At 50.1% G+C, this 23,813-nt stretch overlaps 2 protein-coding genes across 7 annotated transcripts; both read right to left on the minus strand.

The window, feature by feature from the left end:
- Window positions 1-323: 323 nt before the first annotated feature.
- Window positions 324-9,609, minus strand: Eno2 (enolase 2). 3 transcript variants are annotated; one of them, XM_040737288.1, is made up of 13 exons: window positions 9,475-9,572; window positions 8,842-8,923; window positions 8,261-8,363; window positions 7,701-7,796; window positions 7,543-7,601; window positions 7,166-7,235; window positions 6,644-6,777; window positions 6,239-6,461; window positions 4,027-4,224; window positions 3,141-3,342; window positions 2,764-2,872; window positions 1,563-1,621; window positions 324-1,278 (listed from the first exon to the last, which is right to left on the minus strand). In XM_040737288.1, exons 3-13 carry the CDS (start codon window positions 8,343-8,345, stop codon window positions 1,209-1,211), a joined length of 1,305 nt encoding a protein of 434 aa, XP_040593222.1. In that variant the 5' UTR covers window positions 8,346-8,363; window positions 8,842-8,923; window positions 9,475-9,572; the 3' UTR covers window positions 324-1,208. The 3 variants fall into 3 exon arrangements, with proteins under 3 accessions (XP_040593222.1, XP_005066074.1, XP_012965962.1); XM_005066017.3 differs by lacking the exon at window positions 8,842-8,923 and having other exon boundaries at window positions 9,475-9,609; XM_013110508.3 differs by lacking the exons at window positions 8,842-8,923; window positions 9,475-9,572 and adding an exon at window positions 9,287-9,450.
- Window positions 9,610-10,009: 400 nt separating this feature from the next.
- Window positions 10,010-22,675, minus strand: Lrrc23 (leucine rich repeat containing 23). 4 transcript variants are annotated; one of them, XM_040737289.1, is made up of 8 exons: window positions 22,580-22,675; window positions 21,710-21,882; window positions 21,521-21,630; window positions 20,898-21,151; window positions 18,167-18,297; window positions 14,605-14,741; window positions 10,649-10,953; window positions 10,010-10,220 (listed from the first exon to the last, which is right to left on the minus strand). In XM_040737289.1, exons 2-7 carry the CDS (start codon window positions 21,833-21,835, stop codon window positions 10,680-10,682), a joined length of 1,032 nt encoding a protein of 343 aa, XP_040593223.1. In that variant the 5' UTR covers window positions 21,836-21,882; window positions 22,580-22,675; the 3' UTR covers window positions 10,010-10,220; window positions 10,649-10,679. The 4 variants fall into 4 exon arrangements, with proteins under 4 accessions (XP_040593223.1, XP_005066071.1, XP_040593224.1 ...); XM_005066014.4 differs by lacking the exon at window positions 22,580-22,675 and adding an exon at window positions 22,351-22,479; XM_040737290.1 differs by lacking the exon at window positions 22,580-22,675 and adding an exon at window positions 22,331-22,470.
- Between the last annotated feature and the right edge of the window lie 1,138 nt (window positions 22,676-23,813).

Below are 23,813 nucleotides of genomic sequence, written 5' to 3' on the forward strand. Positions count from 1 at the left end.
AGGTTAAAAATCCTCAGTTCGTGAAAGAAATGAAAAAAAAAAAAAGGTAAAATCAGATCTCTGAGTTTGAGGTTAGCCTGACCTACAGAGTGAGTTCCAGGACAGCCAGGGCTACACAGAAACGCTGTCTCGAATGAAAAAAAAAACAAAAAACAAAAAAAGGCAAAGCCAATGGACTCCACCTAGTCAGCAATGCCACAGACTTGGTCATATGTTCAGTGACTTCCTCTCTGTGTCCTCCCCAGACCTGCTGTGCTTTCACCAGTGCTGTGTCTCCCCTCTCTCCTACGGGGCAGAGAGTAAAACTCCTCAGACGCAGGTGGTCACTGTGATTCAGACTTTAATGGTGGTGCTCATTTCAAAGCCACAGAGAGGGCAGCAACTGTGGAACAAGGCATGGGGGAGAGAGGCCGTGCTCTGGTGCAGCTGGAGGAAGACCTAGGGCTGGGGAGAGAGCGGAAAAGCCCTCCAGGCACACAGCGACATTCTGTGAAGTGCAAGCTTCAGCTAGTGCACTAGGTGAAATAATCGCTAAGGTTCTTTCCTGTTACCCTCCTCAGGCGAGCAAAACCTCCCATCCCGGGTCATCTCGGGATGCAGCCACGTGAAAATACAGATGCCGAGTCCTGTCGAGTTATGTCAGTTTCAGACTACAGTTATGGGGAGCTGACTGATTAACAAGCTGAACAATAAAATAAATAAGTAAATAAATAGAGATACACACGAGGGCTCGCACACACACACACACACACACTAAAGCCTTACCACACATGATCACACATCCAGCACTCCCCAGACACCAGTTCTATGCATAGTCCATGGCTTATCCACATCATGGGAAACAACAGTGACGCATTTGAGCCACATGGCCCCATTCTAAACGCTCAGCACACCAACCCTGGAGCTCCTGTCACACAGCGATGCTCTGTGGACCCCCTGCTAATCTTCATTCCCATTTCCACTTCTGTTTTTTTTAGGAGAAGAGAGAATAGACGGGAAAGTAGGAAGAATGGAATCCCCACAACTGGGGTCCGGAGAGGGGGAAGAGCAGAGACAGCAAGGGGTCGCGGCAGCCATGAGCAGGTGAGTTGAGGCGTTCTGGGTGACTTTGGGCTCAGGTACCAGGGTGAACTATGGCAGGTCAGGACTGCAGGGAGGGGGCTTCGGGAGGATGAGGTGGAGGGTCCAGTCTCCAGGCAGCAGAGCGATCACAGCACACTGGGATTTCGGAAGTTATGTCCCGCGAAGCGAGCTTCGTCCCCCAGCTCTTCTTCAATTCTGAGAGATGATCCAAAAGGGTAGCAGTCAGGGGAGCGGGAGGGATCTGCTTCTCTCTCTGGGTCCCTCCAGGCTCCTTCTTTGAAGACTGCCCGGGGTGAACATTCCCTGCCTTTAGTGTGACCTTAGCCATCTGTCAGTCGGACCATCCCTGAACCCACTAAGCAAAAGCATTTTCTTGGCATCAACTCCTATCCAGGTCCTGGATGATACAGAAGGAATGGGGCCTAATGGGGCGTTTAGTCCCGGGTCTCGGGCTCTTATCCTCCAGGGCCCCTCCTCACCTCATGAGCTGGTTGTACTTCGCCAGGCGTTCAGACCTGCATGGAGCACCAGTCTTGATCTGAAACATTCCAGGGGATATGCAACTTAAAGATTTCCTTCACCCGCTCGAACAACCCTAACTCCCCCCAGTCCCATTTTTTAAATTTTGAGACAGTTTCATGAAGGTTGACCTCAAAAGTGACAGGCTAGCCTTGAGTTCCCGAGCCTCCTGCCTCTGCTTCCCGAGACATGTGCCACCAAGCCCAGGTCGTCTGTCTGTGTGCTTGTTTCGTTTGGTTTTTCAAGACAGCTGTCTCTGTGTAGCCCTGACTGTCCTGGAACTCAACACCAGGCTGGTCCTGAACTTACAGAGATCCTCCTGCCTCTGCCTCCTGAGCTCTGGGACTAAGGCATGCGTCATCATACCCTACCTTTTTGTTGTTGTTAAAGATTTTATTTATTTATTATGAATACAACATCCTGCCTCTACATATGTCTGCACGCCAGGAGAGGGCACCAGATCTCATTACAGATGGTTGTGAGCCACCATGTGGTTGCTGGGAATTGAACTCAGGACCTCTGGAAGAGCAGTCAGTACTCTTAACCACTGAGCCATCTCTCCAGCCCCCATACCCTACCTTTTTTAATGAAGCCCAGGACCTCGCACATGCTAGGCAAGTGCTCTGCTACTGAGCTAACCCTCCAGCTCTGAAGCTCCTACTCTGCATTTGTGTTAGTTAGTTAATGAGTGACTTGTAAAACTCAATACTCTATTCATTTTATGTCTGAGTCTGCTCACGCCGTGGTGTGCATGAGGAGGCCAGAGGACAACTGGTGGGAATTGGTTCTTTCCTTCCAATGTGAGAGTCCCAGGAACCAAACTCAAGTTGTCAGCCAGGCCTGGTACTGGGCACCTTACCCCTGAGTCATCCCACAAGCTCAAAACTTCTACGCTTTTTACTCTTGTTTGTAAGACAGGGTCTCTCTATATAGTCATGGCTGTTCTGGAACTCATTATATAGACCAGGCTGGCCTCGAACTCACAGAGATCCATCTGCCTCCACAATGCTTGGATTAAAGGTGTATGGTGCCAATGCCTGGCAAAACTACTCCTGAAGCTTCTCTGACTCTCCATCTTCTGTCAGGAGAGTAACCACCTGGGCCTAGAACCCATCAACCCTATAAATATCTGTCCTAAAACCACAGACTAGCTCCACTCACCTGGCCTGTGCACAGGCCCACTACCAGGTCAGCGATGAATGTGTCCTCTGTTTCTCCCGAGCGATGACTCACCATAACCCCCCAGCCGTTCTCCTGGGCCAGCTTGCACCTGCGGTATACACCAGCACTGACCTCTGCCCCGAGGCACAGGTATTCCCTCCCAGCCCCAGGCTTGGTCTACGTCAGGAAACACCTGGAGGAAAGTGACTAAGTGGGAAATGGGGAGGGAGCATGGGGAATAGAGAGAACGGAAGTGAGAGGGTTGTGAAGCGTACCCAACTTTCATCAACATTCCAGGGCAGAATTGGGCTAGGAGGACTTAAAGAGGAACCCTGAAGGAACAAGGGCCGGCTGGGAGAAGGCTGGAAGCCACTCACGCTTGGATGGCTTCTGTGACCGAGCCGATCTGATTGACCTTGAGCAGCAAACAGTTGCAGGCCTTTTCCTCCACGGCCCGCTCGATACGCTTTGGGTTGGTCACTGTCAGGTCATCACCCACTATCTGGATGCCGACATTGGCTGTGAACTTGGACCAAGCTGCCCAATCATCCTGGTCAAAGGGGTCTTCAATGGAGACCACTGGGGAGGGAGTGGGCAGGGACTGTTGATGTTTCTTGAGCTCTGGAGGGACATCCTCCTTTGACTTGCCACCTAGCAAAGTTTCCTCATCCTTGTCCCTGCACCTTCCCAAGCAAGTCTGCTCAGATTCCTATCATTTCATACAAGTTTCAGTAACCAGGGAGCTGGCTTCTTCATACCCTGTTAGTTCTTCTAGTCTTACTGCCTGGAAGTCCTTCCTCATTACTAGTCTAACTCTTACCTTCTCAACTGGTATCTATTTTACTCAGGAAGATGAAGACAATGGCCTCCATGGAGTGGGGCAGATGCCCTTGGTAGGTACGGAGACTCTAACTCAGTGTTCCTTTTCAGGCAGCAGTGCCAACTTCATTCAGGATCTACCTTCATCGATGACACTAAACCCTGACACTTTTACATCCATCCAGGTCTCCCCATCCCTGCTCCCTCCAGAGCCCTCCCTAGGACCCAGTAGGTCTTAGAACCCAGGTTCTGAAACAGATGGAGGAGACCCATGACACTCAAAACACGGCTCTGCAGTAAGCTCCTCCCCTTCTCCCTGCTTCTCAGGCTCCTTGGGACATCACCTAGTACCAGACTGCACCCCATAAAGTTTATAGCTGTCCTACAGGGCCCCCACCTATTTCTCTTGCCCCCTTTCCTATCTCCCACATCCCTAGCTCTCACCAGGATAGTTCCGAACAAAGTCCTGGTAGAGTGCCCCCAGCTGGTCCCCACTGATGTATCGGGAAGGGTCAGTGGGAGACTTGAAATCCAAGTCGTATTTGCCGTCACGATAAAACTCAGAGGCAGCTACGTCCATGCCAATCACAATCTTCTCCGTGTAGCCAGCCTTGTCGATAGCTTCCTTCACCAGCTCCAAGGCTAGAAACAAATACAGTGGAATTATAAGTAGGAGAAATAGGTAGGAAGGAAAAAGAACTCATGAGTGGAAGGAGAAGACTGTTGTAGGGGAGGCGTGGCTAAAGTCTGGGGAGAGGCTATCTAGGGAGACAGAGGAGTGAGACTCTGTGACGAGTAGTGGTGGCCCCCTCCCCCAGACCTTCCGCTCCACCCCCACCCCATCATACCTCATTCTGGTGCTGGGTCTTGAACCTAAGGCCTCATTCTTTTGAGGCAAGTTCTCTGCGCCTGAGTCACATTCCCACCCCTTTTTATTTTTCATTTTGAGAAAGGGTCTAACTAAGTTATCCAGGCTGGCCTTGAACTCACTCTGTAGCTTAGGCATAGTTGAGCTTTCAGTTCTCCTTCCTCAGCCTCTAAGTTGGGATGATAGGAGGTCTGCACCACCAGGCCTGGCTAGCAGTGTGTGCGCGCTTTAAGATTATTTAAGATTTATTTTTGTTTTATGTGTATTTTTTTTTTTTTGGTTTTTACGAGACAGGGTTTCTCTGTGTTGTTTTGGAGGCTATCTGTCCAGCCCGGCCTCGAACTCACAGAGATCCGCCTGCCTCTGCCTCCCGAGTGCTGGGATTAAAGGCGTTCGCCACCACCGCCCGGCCTGTTTTATGTGTATTAAGTATTTTGCCTACATATATGTATCTGCTCCATGTCCATGCTGGTGCCCACAGACACCAGAAGAGAGTGTTAGGTCCCCTGGAATCACATGGGTGTGAAGAACGGAACCTGAGTCCCCTGTAAGAGCAGCCAGTGTCCTTAACCACTGAGTCATCTCTCCAGCTCCTAAGGGTGGTTTCTTTGGTATGGTATCATATTACCATTTTAGATATATTATCTCACTTAGTCCTCAAAGATATTTGTAGAAGCTGGGTTATTCCTTTTATTTCGTTTTGAGACTGGTTCTCACCATGTAACCCTAGCTAACCTGGAACTCTCTGGGCAGACCATGCTGGCCTTAAACTCAGGGATGCACCTGCCTCTACCTGGAATTAAAGGTGCACACCTCCATGCCCTGCTCAAGTGCTTGGATTTTTTATTTTATTTTGTTTTTTTCTTGTTTTGTTTGTTTGTTTTTATTTTTTGAGACAGGGTTTCTCTATGTAGCCCTGGCTGTCCTGGAACTTACTCTGTAGACCAGGCTGGTCTCACAGAGATTGGTCTGCCTCTGCCTCCCAAGTGCTGGGATTAAAGCTGTGTGCTACCACTGCCTGGCAAATGCTTGGCTCTTAAAAAGACCACTTCTGCATCTTTATTATTATGACTTCTCTTTTCTTTCTTTTTAGACATGGTTTTATGTAGCCCAGGCTGGCTTCAAGCTCATAGCAACTCTTATGCCTCAGCCTCCCAAGTGTTGGGGATTCTAGCCAATAACTCTTCAATGTTCAAATAAATGCAAGTAATCTGATTCCAGAGCAGAGTCTGTGCACACATGTGTACCAATAAGCATGCATTTGTGTGTTTGTGTGTGTGTGTGTGCACGTGCACGCACACATGTGTACATTTGTATGTGGTGTCATGGCTTCAGTCAGGCTGAGCAGGCAGGTGTTCTAACCCTGAGCCATACCAGGGTTAGAACCTTTACTGTTAACTTCTACAGCCCCCCTTCTGCAGCACAGAGAATGTAGTGATCTTACACACCTTCTGAGAGGCCGGGGATGACACTGATGTGAAACTACCTCCCTACAGCATGGTATATGTCATCTAAGTCTGTGCCATTATAGGATGAAATGGACCTTACCCAGACCGCTTCCCAATAATATTCTCACCAGTCCCCGTGTGGACCTACCCTAAGAGGCTAGGCTGAGCAGGTAAAAGACTGATAGCCAAGGTCTATGTGTGAAATCAGAAGGCCTCTTGAGTCCACCCTAAGGGCTGATACCTCTTGAGATTTTCACAAGTTCAAGTACCCCGCAGGACCCACGTGTGCCTCCTTTCCCAGTGTGAGACTCAGAGCTGGAGTGAGGGCTCCCGGCCTCACCTTCACTGTTCTCCAGGATATTGGGAGCAAAGCCACCTTCATCGCCCACATTAGTGGCGTCCTTGCCATACTTGTCCTTGATGACCCCCTTGAGTGTGTGGTACACCTCTGCCCCAAGTCGCATGGCATCCCGGAAGCTCTCAGCACCCACTGGGAGGATCATGAACTCCTGCATGGCCAACTTGTTTCCAGCGTGAGAACCGCCATTGATCACATTAAAAGCCTAGGGAGCCACAGATGGTCAGAGTCAAAGACCCTTCCCTCCTACCCCTGGACGGGGTCCCGAGGTCCCGCAAATGCCAGGCTCACATCCCCATCCTTTCTCTTTAGCTGCCCATTCACCTTCTTCCCTCATCCCTCACCAGACTGCATGCTCCCTCCTCCTCTGGAAGAGGCTAGGCTCACCGGCACAGGCAGGATGAGGTCTGAGTTCCCAGCCAGCTGAGCAATGTGACGATAGAGGGGCAGGTCCCTCTCAGCTGCTCCGGCCTTACACACAGCCAGAGACACACCCAGGATGGCATTGGCCCCAAACTTGGCTGGGAAATTAAAGAGGAAGGCATTGAGCAAAAATGTCTCTCTCTCTTGTAGCCCTTGCCCGACCTAATACTCCCTAGAAAAGCTAGCAAATGAGATTTCCCAATCCCCACCCCACCCCCAACCTCCAGCAGCAACTCATTCCTTTGCTACTACAAACAGTGGGTTTGGGGGAGGAGGTGACAATAAAGAGAAGGCCTCAGCTCTCCCTAAACATCCCCTGGACTACCTTATCCAACTCCTGTCTTTCTGTCTCTTTCTGTCTAATGTGGCTCCCACCATCCGCAGTGGCTTTGGGTGAGGGAGGAGGAGGTCTGTGACGCTGTGTCTGAAGCCCAGCCCCTTCAATTCTCTGTGCTACCCTAACCTTCCCAGCCCAGCCCTGCTTACATTTGTTCTCAGTCCCGTCCAGCTCCAGCATGAGGGTGTCCAGTTTCTCTTGCTCCACCACGGAAAGACCCTGTGGGCAGAGGCCCCATTACCCAGAGTCTGGATGGAGGCTGGACTAAGACAGAGGGTCCCCTCACTCACACACAGTCTTCCATGTGAGTAGGTTCCCATCGGATCCCTGTGACAGTGGCCTGCCCTCCCAGTTTTAGGGACCTCGAGCTCCTGCAGGGGCAGCAAGCAGTGCTTTTCCCACCTTCCCTTTGTAACCACAATTCCTAAAGTGTGGGCTTTTCTGCAACCCCTTGTCCCTCCCTGGATCCAAGATTTCTTCTAGGATTCTGGTCTAGCAGCCACCCCCAGGAGAGAGCGGGCCTCACTGAGCTGACAAGGGCTGGTGCGATCGTGGTGTTGATGTGGTCCACTGCCTTCAGGACACCTAGAGAGAGGAAGATGGCCTGGTCAGTCCCGGAGGAGGTGGCGAGGAAAGGAGGGGGAGGCATCTAGGGGATGTGGCATGCTGCAAGAGAGATGTCACCTTTGCCCAAGTAACGCTGCTTGTCCCCATCCCTTAGCTCCAGGGCCTCATAGATGCCAGTGGAGGCTCCACTGGGGACTGCAGCCCGGAAAAGACCTGGAGGAAGACACAAGGAGGAAGGAGGGAGGACGCTCTGGGCCAAGGCTTCTTTGAGCCTTCCAGCCTCAACTCCTACGAGCCACGTCCAGACTTCTCTCCACACTGCTCCCTGACACCACTCGCAGATTTGCGCACACACGCACGTACACTGTGCCAGCTGTACAAGCAGGGCCCCCTCATCCGCCCATCTGAGACCTCACAGGCACATGTGGGAGGCCACAGAAACAAAGCTGCGCTAGACCGAGCATGCGTGCTCCTGGGCTCGCACAGGCACACAGACAGAGGCATTCTGAACTAGAACACAGACCCGTCTAGCCTGGCTCCAAAAGTCAAGGAAATTCAGACTCCACAATCCAGCCTTTGGAACCTGGAGTAGCACCCCCTGACCCCTGGGTATGAAACCTGCCAGACCCAACATAGGGAGAATGGGGGCCGTGGGAAGCCCATGCCCCGCCCATCACCTTTGGCAGTATAGAGATCCACCTCCACGGTGGGATTCCCACGGGAGTCCAAGATCTCTCGGGCCCAGATCTTCTCTATAGACATGATGATGGTTGGGATCTCCTTGAGTGGAAGTGGAGGAAGCAGAAAGATCAGAGGCTTAGAAGGGTGGAGCCTGAGGCCAGTGGGAGGGGCCAGAGGCAGGGAGGGCCGGGAAAGAGGTTACTGCAGTGGGTAGGGGGTGGGGAGGAGCAGGCTGCAGTCAGCCTCTGAAGAAGGGGTTTCCCTCCCCCACGGCGAGAGGGAAAGGTCAATGCAGTGAGGAAGGGGAGGTCACTGCAGCAGGGGCGGGGTACATTTCATGACAAGATTGGGAGAACACCGCAGTGAAGAGGGGAGGGGCACAGGCAGCGATTTCTTCGCCCCTCGGCAGCTTCACCGACAGTGGGGTTCCCCTAGACTTCCCCAAGCAGGATGGCTGCCAGGCTGGCATTTTTTCCATGGATGTTGGAACAGGAAGAAGCGGGGTTGTCTGAACAAGCGGAGCCCCAACTTGACAGTCCCCATACACAGGGTCTATAATACACTCCAGGGTCATCACCTGTCTCCCAAATATGAGTTCCTCCTCTTTTCAAGAGGAGTCTGGGGACAGCATCCTGGGGTCAGGCTCCAGTCCCTAGAGGCTGCAGTGGGGAATGGTGAGGTAGTCCAGGCTGGACCCATCATCTTCCCTACCCCCAAATTCCCTACCCTACTCATCCCTCCCCCATGCATCGGAGAAAAGGAAATGTCAAAGGAGAGAGGCAAAGAGAAGGAGGCAGAGAAGGACGAGTCTAGAGCAAGGCTGAGGCAGCCAAGGAAGGGTGAGAGAAGGTGTCTCCCCAGACCCTAGGCAAAAAGGACGCGCCAGGAAAACACGCGCCGCCCGCCAAGACATCGAACTTAAGAAACAAATTGGCAGGACCCTAGGCGAAGACCGGAGTGGGGAGAGGGGCAGGCGAGGGTGGAACCGTGCAGTTAGAGAAGCGGGTGCAGAGAGCTGGTACCTAAACCTGGAGGAGGTAAGAGCCAGAGAGCCGGGAGCTGTCCGGGAAGGCCGGGGATGGAGGGTGCCGGGGAGGGCAGGTGACAGGCAGGTATGCAGCGTCACCGCCCGGCGCGCCAAGCCCAGCACAGCGGGGAGTGAACGCGACGAGGAAAGCGTAAGGGGGATGCGGCCCGATGCGGGCCTCACCTCGAGGACTGCAGACTCAGCCGGTGGCGGTGGCGGTGGTGACGGTGGCGGCGCAGAGAGAGCAGGAGTGGCGGTGGCTGCGGCTTCCAGCGCAGGCGGGAGGGGGGTTGGGGGCGGGCAGGGGGCGGTGCCTATAGAGGCGGGCGCATGTGACCCGGAGCCCCCGATGAGTCAAGAGCTGCAGGCGGAGACGCACGTACGAGCGAGCGCGGGTGGTGGTGGGGAACCGAACGGCCGGGGGAGGGGCCGGGGCGATCCAGGACCAGGATGGCCACCCTGTAAGCGCACTGGCACTCACTCATAACCCATGTCCAGCGAACCTGAGTGAAGCAGGCGCCGGCCTCACTCCAGTACCGCGGCGGGGACTGACCCATGCTGGTGGATAAGCCCACCACGGGGGCTCATGAGCTCCGTCAGACACAAGAATATCAAAACACCTTTTTATTTGAAACCGGAACTGTCCCATCACAGCCCACCGCCTCAGCTCCTTTCTCCAGACAACCCCTGCTAGCATCCTGGTTGCCCCGGACCCGCTTGTGGGCTGTCCTCGAACTAGACTCCACACAGTTTAGGCCCATAGAACAAGCCACACAAAGATGACCACCAAAGAGCCTGAGCCTTGGGATATGATGGATTTCCAGTTCTGGAACAAAGGGCAGCACGCCCTGATTCCTGTCACAGGGCTATGAATGTGGTGGTCTCCCGCTGGAGTCTCATCAGTTCTCGAGGCCAGGGTCAACGGTCTCCTGGAAGAAGACAGAAGTGAAGCTCGTGCCCCACCGGAAATGCCCACAGCCCTAGGCTCCATCTCGGTCTCTGCTTCACTCTGCCCTCCTTTCGCCTCCCCAGACTCAGATTTTTAGCGCAGGATATTTGCCCTGGCCCAGCTGCATCAGCCAGATACCACCAGCCACCCCCTGCCCCGCTGAGCTCCTCCATGCCCCCAGACCTGTCCCTTTATAACCGTCTGCTGTCTGCACCCCAGCCCTTCCTTCCGCCTGCCACTCCAATTCTCCTACCTTTCGGGTTCCGTTTGTCCTTTATCAGCTCTTCCTGGGCCTCTATCTTTCCGTCATACCTAAGATACCTCCGATCCCTAAGTCTGGTCTCTGCTAAGGGTTCTCCTGGCCTCTTCTGTGTGCCCAGCCTTTGACCTTCCCGCCGTCTCCCTTACGTTTGCTCAGTCCTGTAGGCTGGAGGAGCGGCTAAGCTGGTGGTGTGAGTGGTTCCAAGTCATGATCTGCCTCCAGATCCTGTTCCTGTTCCTCCTTCAGTCTCTGACGGATCTCCTCAGCCTCAGCCCGGTCCTCATCCTCAAAGAACTCCTTGTCCAGGCGCTCCAGGTGTGCCATCTGCACCAGGGCCTCCTGGCGGTAGTCGGTCTCATCTGCACACGGGTTGTCTAACATCACCAAGGCTCGCAGCTTGGGCAGGTCCCGCAGTTTGGCCAGCTCCCCCAGGTCACTAATCATGTTACTCCTACGGAGGAGGTCACAAGGGTTAAGTCAGGAACTTTGCTAGCTAGGCTATGGGCTTTGATTGCTAGCTAGGAATTGGGCTTTGATTGCTAGCTAGGAATTGGGCTTCCTCTGTAAGAACATCTGGCTGAGCCCTAAAAGCCATGACTGTTGAGGACTGGTCTGCCAAGTGTGGCCAGCCTTCCCTGGATGCAATTCCCTAGTCCTGCCTCTGCCCTTCTAGGAATCCCTCTGCCAGCCTCTGTCCTGTGATGTAGCACCTTAAAATTTCCCAGCACAGCCGGGCGTTGGTGGCACTTGCCTTTAATCCCAGCACTTGGGAGGCAGAGGCAGCCTGTGAGTTTGAGGCCAGCCTGGTCTACAAGAGCTAGTTCCAGGACAGCTTCAAAAGCCACAGAGAAACCCTGTCTCGAAAAACCAAAAAAACCAAACCAACCAACCAACCAACCAAAAAACAAAAAGCAAAACACAAAATTTCCCAGCACTGGGGAGGCAGAGATAGCAGATCTCTGTGAGTTCGAGGTCAGCCTGGTCTACAGAGCAAGTTCCAGGACAACCTCTAACACCACAAGGAAATCCTGTCTCGAAAAACCAAAAATAAATAAATAGACAGATAGACAGATAGACAGATAGATAGATAGATAGATAGATAGATAGATAGATAGATAGATAGATAGATAGAACAAACTTTGGAGCAGCAACATTAGGCCTCATCCTGTCTTGTATTTGGAAAGGAAGGACAAGCGTCCTTTATAGGAGCAGACATTTTCTGTGTCAGCCAAATCACACCAGAGGTTTGAAGGGTTAGGTCAGCAGGGAAGAAGTTCGTACTTAAGTGTGGGGTGCTGTGGAGTTGGGGTGTTGTGTGGATGCTTCCCACAGAAAGGAACCCAGAACTAGGGATGGATTGGGTCTCCCAGACTGAATAAAAAGGTCAGTCCTTTAACTCAGACTCCTGAGACTCTGTATGCAATGGCATATTCCTGGCTTTCAAACATTTATGAAATCCTTTTTAAGTATGCCAGACTAATCTCAATAGATATTGTGGGCCTCGAGGAACATTTCTTACTTTGAGCTCTATTGGCATTTTATTGGGCTCTGCACATATTTCACATGTATGAGGGCTTGGGTTTGATTGATAGAACCACAAAAAACAAAACAAAACAAAACTAAGAATTGTTCATCAGAAAAGAGGTGCTAAGAGAAAAATCCCTCTGGGCCTGTGTGTGTCCAGTCATCTGATTCCTTCCTCCTCCCCCCCCCATGTGTATGTGAGAGGCTTGACACAGAGCCTGGCTGTGCAGCGCAGGCTGTCCTTGATTCACTGAAATCCTCTTGCCTCATCCTCCTAGGTGCTGGAATTATAGACACGAGCCATGCCCCAGGCTTTTGTTGCTGTCATTGTTTTGGTTTGGTTTTGCTGTTGTTTATTTGGGGGGGTTGTTTTGTTTGTCTTCCTGTGTACCCTAGCTGGCACAGAACTACTCACTCTTTAGGCCTGGCTACCAACTCCAGCTTGTAGCAATCCTCTTCTCCTGCCTTTGACTTCTGAGTGCTAGGATTATGGGCATGTGCTACCACAGCCAGCCTTGAGTTTTTCTCTTCTGGTTTTTCAGGACAGGCTTTTGCTGTGTAGCCCTGGCTGTCCTGGAACTTGCTCTGTAGACCAGGGTGGCCTCAAACTCAGAGATCCTCCTGCCTCTGCCTCCTGACTGCTGGGGTTAAAGGCATGTGCCATCATTGCCCTGCTACATCTTTTTTTGATTTGTTTTGTTTCGTTTTTGTTTTTCAAGGCAGGGTTTCTCTGTGACTTTGGAGGTTGTCCTGGAACTTGCTCTGGAGATCAGGCTGGTTTGGAACTCACAGAGACCCGCCTGCCTCTGCTTCCCAAGAGCTGGGATTAAAGGCGTGTGCCACCACCACCTGGCTCAGCCTGCTTCATCTTTTTTTTTTTTTTTTTACTTTTTATTGATTTATGTATCTTTTTAGGAATCGCTCTGTCTGCATGTACACCTGCAGGCCAGAAGTGGGTATCAGATCTCATTACAGATGGCTGTGAGCCACCATGTGGTTGCTGGGAATTGAACTCAGGACCTCTGGATGAGCAGTCAGTGCTCTTAACCTCTGAGGGATCTCTCCAGCCCTGTGCCTGCTTCATCTAGTGTTTAACATCAGTTAAGGGCTGTCATCTACAGGGAGTGCTCAGTTCAGGAAAAAAAGAGACAAGAATTGAAAGGGTGGCTGGGGCCTAGGAAACAGAATGGTGTTTATATAGGATACAGACAGGAAAAGGCACTGGAGTTAAAAAGCAGGGACTAGCAACATAGTGGTGGATGCCTCTCTCAGCTTCCTGGGCAGCTGGGTAGAGATTGGGGTCAGCCTGGGTAACGTAAGACCCTCATGTTTAAAAATGAAAAGGGAGCTAAAGTGGGACCAAGATCTGACTCTAATGCATAAACTGACTTTGTGAAGCCCACTCTCTATGGAGAGACACCTTCTCAGTCTAGACATGCGGGCACCTTGCTCCTGCCTCAACAAGGTGGTGGGACCGACTTAGTTGACATCCCAGGGGAGGCCTTACTCTCTCTGAGGAGTGGATGGTGGGTGGGATGCGGGGAAGGAGGGGAGAGCAGGAGGAGAGGTGGGAGGGGGAGCTGGAATTGGAATGTAAAAAAAAAAAAACAAGAGCTCATGGACCCCAGAGTGATGGCTGGGAAACCAGCATGGGACTGATCCAGGCCCCCTGAACATGGGTGTCAGTGAGGAGGCCTGGGCAATCTATGGGGCCTCTGGCAGTAGATCAGTATTTATCCCTAGCACACGAATGGACTTTGGGAGCCCATTCCACATGGCTAGACACATGGGGGAGGGCCTAGGCCCTGCTCCAAATGATGTGACAGACTTTGAAGATCCTCCATGGAAGGCCTCACCCTCCTTGGGGAGCAAAAAGGAGATGGGATAGGGGGCTAGTGGGGGGCAGGGGAGAAGGGGAGGGAGAGGGAACTGGGATTGACATGTCAAACAAGCTTGTTTCTAATTTAAATAAAAAGAAACCCCAAAACAAAACAAAAATACAATTAAAAAAGAAAAGAAAAAGTAGCCAAGCATGGTGGCATATACCTTTAGTCCCAGCCCTCCTCAGGAGGCAGAGGCAGGAGGATCTTTGAGGTCAAGTCCAGAGAAACCCTGTCCAAACCAAAAAAGAAAATGAAGGGGAAACAGGGACCATTTCTGATTCTTTTAGATGGTTCTAAAACACAGAATAGGCCTCAGTAAATACAGTATGTTCTTCTTCATTCTGGATTGAATTAACATAAGGACTCAGACTTCCCAAGAAAATGTTTGTGTTGCTCTTTGAACTAAGTTCCGAAGAAAGAAAGGAAAGCAGAGGCAGGACTCAGAAGGTAAGGACCCAGCCATGGGCTGTTGGGAGAGGACCACTGACTCAGAAGGTAAGGACCCAGCCATGGGCTGTTGGGAGAGGACCACTGACTCAGAAGGTAAGGACCCAGCCATGGGCTGTTGGGAGAGGACCACTGACTCAGAAGGTAAGGACCCAGCCATGGGCTGTTGGGAGAGGACCACTGACTCAGAAGCTGCTCTTGGTGATGGACAGGTGCAAGGTGGGTCTTAGAGAGGAGGCGTCCCATACCTCAGGTTCAGGTACTGCAGTGACTTCATCTCCTTGGAGAAGCCATCCAGAGTTTCGATCTGGTTATCTCGGAGATGCAAGGTGGTCAGGTTGCTGAGGTTCTCCAGGCCCTCTACCTTCTTCAGCATGTTCTGCGCCTGCACCCCAGCATACAATACACTGACTCAGCGAGGGGAGCAGAAGGAGGGGAGTGAGGAAAGGATGATAAAGCAAAGAAGAAATCCAAGTCGAGAGGGAGGAGTGGAGGAGAGTAGGGACAGATAAGAGAGTGTGGTATAGAGGATAAAGAAGCCCAAAACTAAGCCGGGCGGTGGTGGCGCACACCTTTAATCCCAGCACTCGGGAGGCAGAGGCAGGCAGATCTCTGTAAGTTCGAGGCCAGCCTGGTCTACAGAGAGAGTTCCAGGACAGGCTCCAAAACAATACAGAGAAACCCTGTCTGGAAGAAAAAAAAAAAGTCCAAAACTAGGTGTGGTGGCCCACTCCCAAAATCCTAGTATTCAGGAGGCAGAGGCAGGGAGATTGTAGCCTGGGTTACTTAGTGGGTCTCCAAGCATGCCTGGACTATAGTGGGACACCCTATTTCAAATACCACCCTCCAAAAACAAACAAAGAAGGGATCAGCAGGATTGCTCTATGAGCCAGACCCGACAACAGGATCTGTCCCCCAGTACCCACCCGGTGGAAAAAGAACTCCTGCAAGTCATCCCTGACTCCATCCGCATGCCCCATAAAGAAGTCACTGTAAAGTAATTTTAATTTAAAAGACAAAGAAGTCTAAAGACTAGATTTCCCAGAACTACAAAAAATAAATAAATAACGATGATGATGACAAAAACAATTTTAAAACATGCTATTGGAAACTATAAACACATAATAGTTTCTGGGCTAGTTAGAGAGTTTGGTGTTAGCACACTCCTACAGTGTGTGCAAAAAAAAAACAAAAACAAAAACAAGGAAAGGAAAGGGAAGAAAAAAAGGTAGACCAAAGGAAGGAAAAAGAAAAGAGGAAAGAGCTACCACTACAACCAAGGCTCAGCTGTATTCTCTTGATACCCATCCCATCAAGGCCATCTCCGACTACAGAAGGGCTGCTTGAACCTGCCCTTAGCCCCGAGCCCCATTCACTCATCAAGGAGTGGCTGTTGTACCAGTCCAGCCTAAAGGGACAGACACTTAGAGGCTGGTATGACAGTGCACAGCTGTGACCCCAGCTACATAAGGACCAGTGTAGACTATACAAGGAGATCCTGTCTCAAAAGTAAAGCAAACCTGGAGCCAGACAACGACTCAGCAGTGAAGAGCACCTGCTGCTGTTTCAGAAGACCCAGGTTCAGTTCCCAGCACATACACGGCAGCTCACAACCATCTGTGACTCCAGTTCCAGGGGATCTGACCTCCTTCCTGATCTCCAGGGGCACCAGGCACACACATGGCACTACACATACATATACACACACACATACATATATACATACATGCATACACACATGTGTACATACATACATACGGACAAAACATTCATATACATAAAATAAATATTTTTAAAAAGTAAAGTAATAAAACAAGGGAAGGGAGAAGGAGCTGGGATTGACATGTCAAGCAAGTTTGTTTATAATTTAAATAAAAAATGTCAAAAAAGGGGGCTGGAGAGATGGCTCAGAGGTTAAGAGCAGTGACTGCTCTTCCAGAGGTCTTGAGTTCAATTCCCAGCAACCACATGGTGGCTGACAACCATCTACAATTCAATCTGGTGTATAAGTAATAAATAAATAAATCTTTAAAAAAAATAAACCTAGAATTTAAAAAAAATGTCAAAAAAGTAATAAAACAAAATGAGATATTGTGACACATACCTGCAAGTCCCAGCCACGGGAGACTGAGGCAAGAGGATTGCTATGAGTTCTAGGCCAGCCAGGACTACATGGTATGACTCTTAAATCAAATCAAAAACAAACAGACAAAACACAGGCCATGGAGATGGCTCAGTCAGTAAAATTCTTGGCATTCAAGCACAGGGACCCACGTCCCTGTCCCCAGCACTCATATAAAAAATCAAGCCTGGGGGTGCACTGTCTGCAGAGACAGGCAGATCCCTGGAGCCCATAGGCCAGACAGACTAATTAATCAGGAGCTTGAGTTCTGTGAGAGACCCTGTCTCAGAACTCAAGGCAGAAAGCCACCGAGGACAATGCTCGATGTCCACCTGGGGCTTCCACACACAGCACAGCTGCTCACTTGCATGCGCATGTGTGCACACAGACAGGAACATGCAAAGTAAAGACAGCATGCATGTGTGTGCACACAGACAGGAACATAAAGACAGCATGCACATGTGTGCACACAGACAGGAACATACAATGTAAAGACAGCATGCACATGTGTGCACACAGACAGGAACATACAATGTAAAGACAGCATGCACATGTGTGCACACAGACAGGAACATACAATGTAAAGACAGCATGCACATGTGTGCACACAGACAGGAACATAAAGTAAAGACAGCATGCACATGTGTGCACACAGACAGGAACATACAATGTAAAGACAGCATGCACATGTGTGCTTGTGTGCTCATACGGACAGGAGCATACAAAGTAAAAACAGCACATCATAGCTGGGCAGTGGTGGCCCGTGCCTTTAATTCAAGCACTTGGGAGGCAGAGGCAGTCAGATCTTTAAGTTTGAGGTCAACCGGGTCTACAGAGAAAGTTCCAGGACAACCAGGGCTACAAAGAATCCCTGTCAATCAAAACCAACCAACCAAACAAACAAACAAAAAACCAACAAAACAACAACAACAAAAAACAAAATCAAAACCAAAAGTATAGTTGATTATAATGGTCCATATGGGAATCCTGGCACTTGGGAGGTAGAGGCAGGAAGACCAGAAGGAATTCAAGGTAATCCTCAACTACATAGTTATTTCAGAACTATATAAGACCCTGTTTCAGGCCAGGTGGTGGTAGTGCTCACCTTTAATCACAGCACTTGGGAGGCAGAGGAAGGTGGAGTTCTAGGCCAGCCTGGTCTATAGAGCAAGTTCCAGGACAACCAAGACTATAGAGAAACCCTGTCTTGACCCCTCCCCCACCTCTAAAGACTCTGTCTCAATAAATAAACAAATAAATACAAAATAAATATTTAAGTGGCCTCCTTGGCCTGCTTTCATTATCTGAATAGCACATTTTGCAACAACCTGTACAACCTGTATCAAAACATTTTCTCTACACTTCCCACACATTGTATAGTGTAGAATGCTAGATTGGAAGCCTACCTTTCTGTCTCCCTCTCCCTTATTCTCTCCCTTTCACGCTAAGAGACAGAGTCTTATTCTGCAGGCTAGGCTGGCCTTTAACTCTCAGCAGTCCTCCTTACTCAGCCTCCCAAGTGCTAGGGATATAGGCGTAAGCCTGTATTGTCTTATCTTCACATCGCCACTGTATCCGACACCGTGCAAGGGCTCGCCGCCCTCACGGTGGTGAAGCTAGCAACTGAGCCTGCGGGAAGCCAGGGCTGTGCTCCCTTCCCTGCACCACCCTAGGGCCCAGTGCGCTACCAGGAAGAGACTCTTCAGCTTAGGAAGGTTGATTCCCTGTGTGCTTTCTAGCTGGTTCCCCCGAAGGTCCAGGGTGTGCAGGCTAACCAACCTCTCAGGGTCCAGCCCCGTGATATGGTGGATGCGGTTCCCTGCAGAAGATGAAGGAAGCACACACTCACAGGTCCATTTGGAACATTCAGTGTTAGAAATCTTGCCCCCCTCCTCTCTCCCTCTAACGCAGGGTAGAAGGGGAGGAGGAACAGCCCAGAATAGTGTCTTTGGAGCCCCGAGGCAAGTGAGCAGGAAGGGTTTGTCTGTCTGTACTTCGCGAATGACTTAGTGATGCCTAAGCAATACACTCCTTCCCTCCAACAAGGACTTCCTTCCTCCTGCACATTTTTGGTCAAGTGATGTTTTCCCTAAACAACCGTTTTGAAATTGTCATCTGTGCTGGGCCTGGTGGTTCAATCCTATAGTTCCAGTTACCCAGGAGCCTGAAGTGGCAGACTCATAAATCTAAGGCCTTCCTGGGCTACTATGCAGTGAGCGAGTTCAAGCCAAGCGTGGGAAACTTATGAGACCCTATCTCAAAATTAAAAGTAAGTTGGGGCTGGAGAGATGTTTCAGGGGCTCAGAGCACTGGCTGCTTTTCTGGAGGTTCTGAGTTCAATTCCCAGCAACCATATAATGGCTTTCAACCATTTATAATAGGATTCAATGCTGTCTTCTGGTGTGTAGGTATGCATGCAGACAAAACATTCATACATAAAATACATAAATAAACCTTTAAAAATCTTATTAAATAATAATATTAAAAAGTTATAATTGAAGCCGGGCGTTGGTGGCGCACGCCTTTAATCCCAGCACTCGGGAGGCAGAGGCAGGCGGATCTCTGTGAGTTCGAGGCTAGCCTGGTCTACAGAGCGAGTTCCAGGACAGCCTCCAAAGCCACAGAGAAACCCTGTCTCGAAAAAAAAAAAAAAAAGTTATAATTGAACTGGGAATATGGGTTAGTGGGAGAGTCCTTGCCTGGCATTCACAAGGCCCTAGATTCAATCCTTTGTACACAGAGAGAGAGAGAGAGAGAGAGAGAGAGAGAGAGAGAGAGAGAGAGAGAGACAGAGACAGAGACAGAGAGACAGAGACAGAGAGAGAGAGAGAGACAGAGAGAGAGAGAGAGAGGGAGAGAGAGAGAGAGAGAGAGAGAGAGAGAGAGAGAGAGAGAGAGAGAGAGAGAGAGAGAGGGAGAGAGAGAGAGAGAGAGAGAGAGAGAGAGAGACAGAGAGAGAGAGACAGAGAGAGAGAGAGAGGGAGGGAGAGAGAGACAGAGAGAGAGAGACAGAGAGAGAGAGAGAGAGAGAGAGAGAGAGAGAGAGAGAGAGAGAGAGAGAGAGAGAGAGAGAGAGAGAGAGAGAGAGAGAGAGAGAGGGAGAGAGAGAGAGAGAGAGAGAGAGAGAGGGAGAGAGAGAGAGAGAGAGAGAGAGAGAGAGAGAGAGAGAGGGAGAGGGAGAGAGAGAGAGAGAGAGAGAGAGAGAGAGAGAGAGAGAGAGAGAGAGAGAGAGGGAGAGGGAGAGAGAGAGAGAGAGAGAGAGAGTGTGTCACCTGTGCCTTTCACAATGGCATTTCCACAATATATTTTTCTATAGAATTTATATCCTTTTTGAGTTATGTTTTCTTTCTTTTTTTTTTTTTTTTAGACAGGATGCTACTCTGTAGGCCAAGCTGACCGGTAACTCCCTATGAAGCCAGACTGGCCTTGAACTCTAGCAATCTTGCTTTAGCCTCCAGCATGTTGCCGGCCACCAAGCCTGCCTTGTGATTACTTATTATGATCATCGTTAATTGTCCATCACCCTAAACCAGAATGGACTCTACATAATAGAGATTTTTGGTTTTGCTCATTGCTGTATCTCTAGCTTGAAGAACTGGCATAAAGAATATTATAAGGAGAGGCTGGAGAGATGGCTCAGTGTTTAAGAGCACTGGTTGCTCTTCCAGGAGACCTGGGTTCAATTCCCAGCAACCACATCAGGCAGATCGCAGGAGACCTGACACTTTCTTCTGGTTTCCACAGACACCTGTACATATTCACGCACATGCAGATTTAAAAATAAAATTAAAAAATAATATCATAGCGAACTATATAATAAGTGCCTTTTTTGGACATCCCTCATGTAAGTATTTTTTGTTTGTTTGTTTTTGTTTTTCAAGACAGGGTTTCTCTGTTTTGTTTTGGAGGTTGTACTGGAACTAGCTCTGTACACCAGGCTGGCCTCAAACTCAGAGATCCACCTGCCTCTGCCTCTGCTGGGATTAAAGGTGTGGGCCACCAATGCCCAGCATAGGCAAGGCTTTAATACTGAATTATATCCCCAGTTCTGCATGTATCCTAACAAATAAATGAGTGAATCCATAGATAGTTGTGTGACTCAGCCAAGAGTCCTATACTGTGGTGATATTTTAGACAAAAAAGGGGAAGTGTGGTGATATTCTGTTTATGATCTACCAAATAGAGCTTACCAGAAGATCACAAAAACAGAGCAGCCAGCCACTAGAGAGTTCTTACCTCCACCAATGCTCAGATTAAAGGGACGATCCTGTCCTCAGACTGCCTCTCCAGACTGCATCTGTCTCCACCAAATCTCAGGCTGCACTGAGCTCCTGTCTCCTCCCGCCATAATACACTGCTTACTTCTGTCAGCCCCAAGCTTGGAAGGAAAGTTCTGTGTATCTCTTCCCAAGGACCCACCTTTGAGGTCAAGGCTTCCTAGACGGGGATGAAAAATGCCTTCAGTGTCCATAATCTGATTGTAGGAAAAACTGGCGATCTGCAGGTAGGGCAGTTCGTTCAGCCGAGCACTCCGAAGCTGGTTACCATCAGCCTTGAGCCATAGTAGGTGGGTGAGAAAGTTGAGTGGCGACAGGTCTGTAATGTGATTCTCAGAAATATCCACATAGCGAAGGTGGATGTAGGAGCGCAACAGGTAGATGTCTGTAAGGTCCCTAGGAGACGGCAGGGGGAAGAGCCACCAGAAAGGATAAGAACCCAGCAAGAGCTGGCAAAGGTGCTCAACAAAGAGATGACAGAGTGGGAGGGGGAAGAGGAGGCAGGTGGAGCTTTGTTCTGATTTTTCAGGGCGGAGATGAAAACCAGTGCCTGCACATACTAGACAAAGCTTCATTCTAGCTTGGAGACCTAGTGGGGAAAAAACTGCCTGTCCAGCATGTGCAAGGCACAACCAGATCATGGACACCGAGGGCATCTTTTCATCCTTGTCTTCCCATTAGATCAGATGAAAGAGACAAGCTCTGTCCAAACACTCAGGAACCAGAGAAGGGAGGCTTGTGGCGCTCCCGTTTCTCAGTCCGCACCTGTCTTTAGCCTCCAGCTTAACATAAGCGTGAGCCAGTCCATTGCCCGTCTTGCAGAGTAAAGACAGCCCTTCCTTCATCATGGCCTCCGTGAGTGGTGTGGGCTGCCACTGCAAGAGAAGGTAAAGGCATCTCTTTACAGCTCCCCTCCAGCCCCAGGGCCCCAGGACCCCTCCCCCAGGCTCTCACTTCCTCGGAGACTTCCTCCCCCTCCTTCCTGTAGTCATCCCACTCCTCCATCTCCTTGTCATCCTCATCTTTCTCCAGGTCATCCTGGTCAGGCTCAATGTCGTCCAGATCATCTTCATCCGACATCGTTCTCCCCTCTGCCCTCTTGAGTCAGATGAAATTCAGTCCTGGTGCTGAGAAAGGAGGTCTTAAGTTCCCACGCCACCAAGCCCTCCATTTACAGGTCCCCTGTACAGCCCCGTCGCTGCTGACCTGCCACCTGTGCGTCTTTCCTCACCCTGGAGAACATCTCTGGACTCCCAACCTCTGCTTGGAGGACCCCACTCCCTACTGGACCCCTTTCTCCTACTCCTGGACCTTTCCTGCCTTCACATTGACTCCAGCTCTGCCCCAGCAACCCCGTGTCCCTGCTTCCTGAATTCCCTTTGAAAGAGTCCTGCATGTCTTCCTAAAATCTCCCACTACCAAACCTTCCTCCCCTTCCTTACCTACACCTCACCTCCAGGTTCCCTTCCACCCCCAACCCCTACTCCATCCTTTGCTTCTATTCTAATGCGATAGATTGCTCTGTTTAACACTATTGCGCAGACGCACAGTTTCCAACCCTCCAACCCAATTCGCCTTTGCAGGGAGGCGCAGACCCTGGTTCTCTTCCTCTAGAAGTAGTTATGGAGAGGATTTTGGTGCTGAGACGCCAGGCAGGACTGCTTTTTGGAAGACGCAAAGGGGCGGGATGGGGGTGAGGTGTCCGGGCTGTATACTGTTGTTATGGCAACGGGGGCGGTGACGCTTGGCTTTGCAGCCAGCTACCGTTAAGAACTCAGAGTAACCCAACCGTAAAGCACAAACCCCAACGCCCCCTACAGTCACCTTCGGCGGGTAGTTCAGTGGTTGCCAAGTTACGAGGCCAAATTCCCAATCCCACGAACCTGGAGGAGGCAAGAAGAGTGTCACGCGGTTAATTGTCCGAGGACATAAAACAGTGGTCCACTTATAACAGCCTTGCAGAGAGGTGGGAGGGAGGCGGGGCTGGCCATTATGTCCTTAAAGGGACCAGATGTCCAGTGCAAAGGTATTGTGCTTTAAGACTATCCCTAAGAAGCAAAAGGGGGTTGTTTGGATAAGTGATGAATGGGATGTATGGCTGCTCAAGTTCGGCTCATCCGTTATTTTCTGGTAGGCCTTGGAAGGTGGGTGGGCTGAGGGAACAGAAGCCCAGACCAGTCTATCTTAAGACAGGCTGGAGGGTGCCGGAGGATGGCTCAGCAATTAAGAGCGGTATCTGCCCTTTGAGGATTCTCAGCACCCACATCATTCCCACACCATCTGTAACTCCATCCGCGGGGAGATCTGATGCCCTCTTCTGATTTCCGAGTGCACCAGAGGCATGCACGCGGTGCACTACATATATGCATGCAAATGCTCATACACATACAATAATAAAGTTAATAAATCTAAAAAAAATAAAATAAAAGGCCCGGCTTGGAGTCTCGGCAGATCCGCAGCTTGCTAGCGTATGTCTATGACTTTGTAGAATAAACTGTCCTTAACAATTGTTGAGAGTTGCAGGGCAGTGGTGGCACACACCTTTAATCCCAGCACTTGGGAGACAGAGGCAGGTGGATCTCTGTGAGTTCGAGACAAGCCTGGTCTACAAGATATAGTTCCAGGACAGCCTCCAAAGCCACAGAGAAACCCTGCCTTGAAAAACAAAACAAAACAAACAAACAAAACCAAAACCAAAACAAAACAAGAACAAAACCCCACAGTTGGTGGGAGTCTATTGAGTTCCTCTGGGTTTTTGCTGTCGCTCTATTTTGCTTTGTTTTGTTTTCGGTCTTTGTATGTAGGCCAGGCTGTTTTGAAGTCAGTCCTCCTTTCTCAGCCTCCCAAATGCCTGGATTACAGGTGTGTGCTACCATGCCCAGGTAATATTATCTTGTGGAATCTAAGGAAAATAGAACAATTAGGTAATACAAGAAGATATGGGACTATTTATCTTGTTAACATGTTTTAGATAGATTATTTATCTTGTTAACATGTTTTAGATAGACTATTTATCTTGTTAACATGTTTTAGACTATTTATCTTGTTAACATGTTTT

The sequence above is a fragment of the Mesocricetus auratus genome, unplaced genomic scaffold, assembly GCF_017639785.1.
Source record: "Mesocricetus auratus isolate SY011 unplaced genomic scaffold, BCM_Maur_2.0 Super-Scaffold_100676, whole genome shotgun sequence".
NCBI classification, from domain to species: Eukaryota; Metazoa; Chordata; class Mammalia; order Rodentia; family Cricetidae; genus Mesocricetus; species Mesocricetus auratus.

Coding starts and splice junctions, on each gene's coding strand:
- Eno2 (XM_005066017.3), bottom strand. CDS start 8,345: ATGTCTATAGAGAAGATCTGGGCCCGAGAGATCTTGGACTCCCGTGGG. Junction 6,462..6,643: donor ACCTCATCCTGCCTGTGCCG/GTGAGCCTAGCC, acceptor GTGGCTCCCTAG/GCTTTTAATGTGATCAATGG. Junction 1,279..1,562: donor AAGTACAACCAGCTCATGAG/GTGAGGAGGGGC, acceptor ATCATCTCTCAG/AATTGAAGAAGAGCTGGGGG.
- Lrrc23 (XM_040737289.1), bottom strand. CDS start 21,835: ATGTCGGATGAAGATGATCTGGACGACATTGAGCCTGACCAGGATGAC. Junction 21,152..21,520: donor AAGCTGGAGGCTAAAGACAG/GTGCGGACTGAG, acceptor GCCGTCTCCTAG/GGACCTTACAGACATCTACC. Junction 14,742..18,166: donor AGCTGAAGAGTCTCTTCCTG/GTAGCGCACTGG, acceptor GCTGGGGTGCAG/GCGCAGAACATGCTGAAGAA.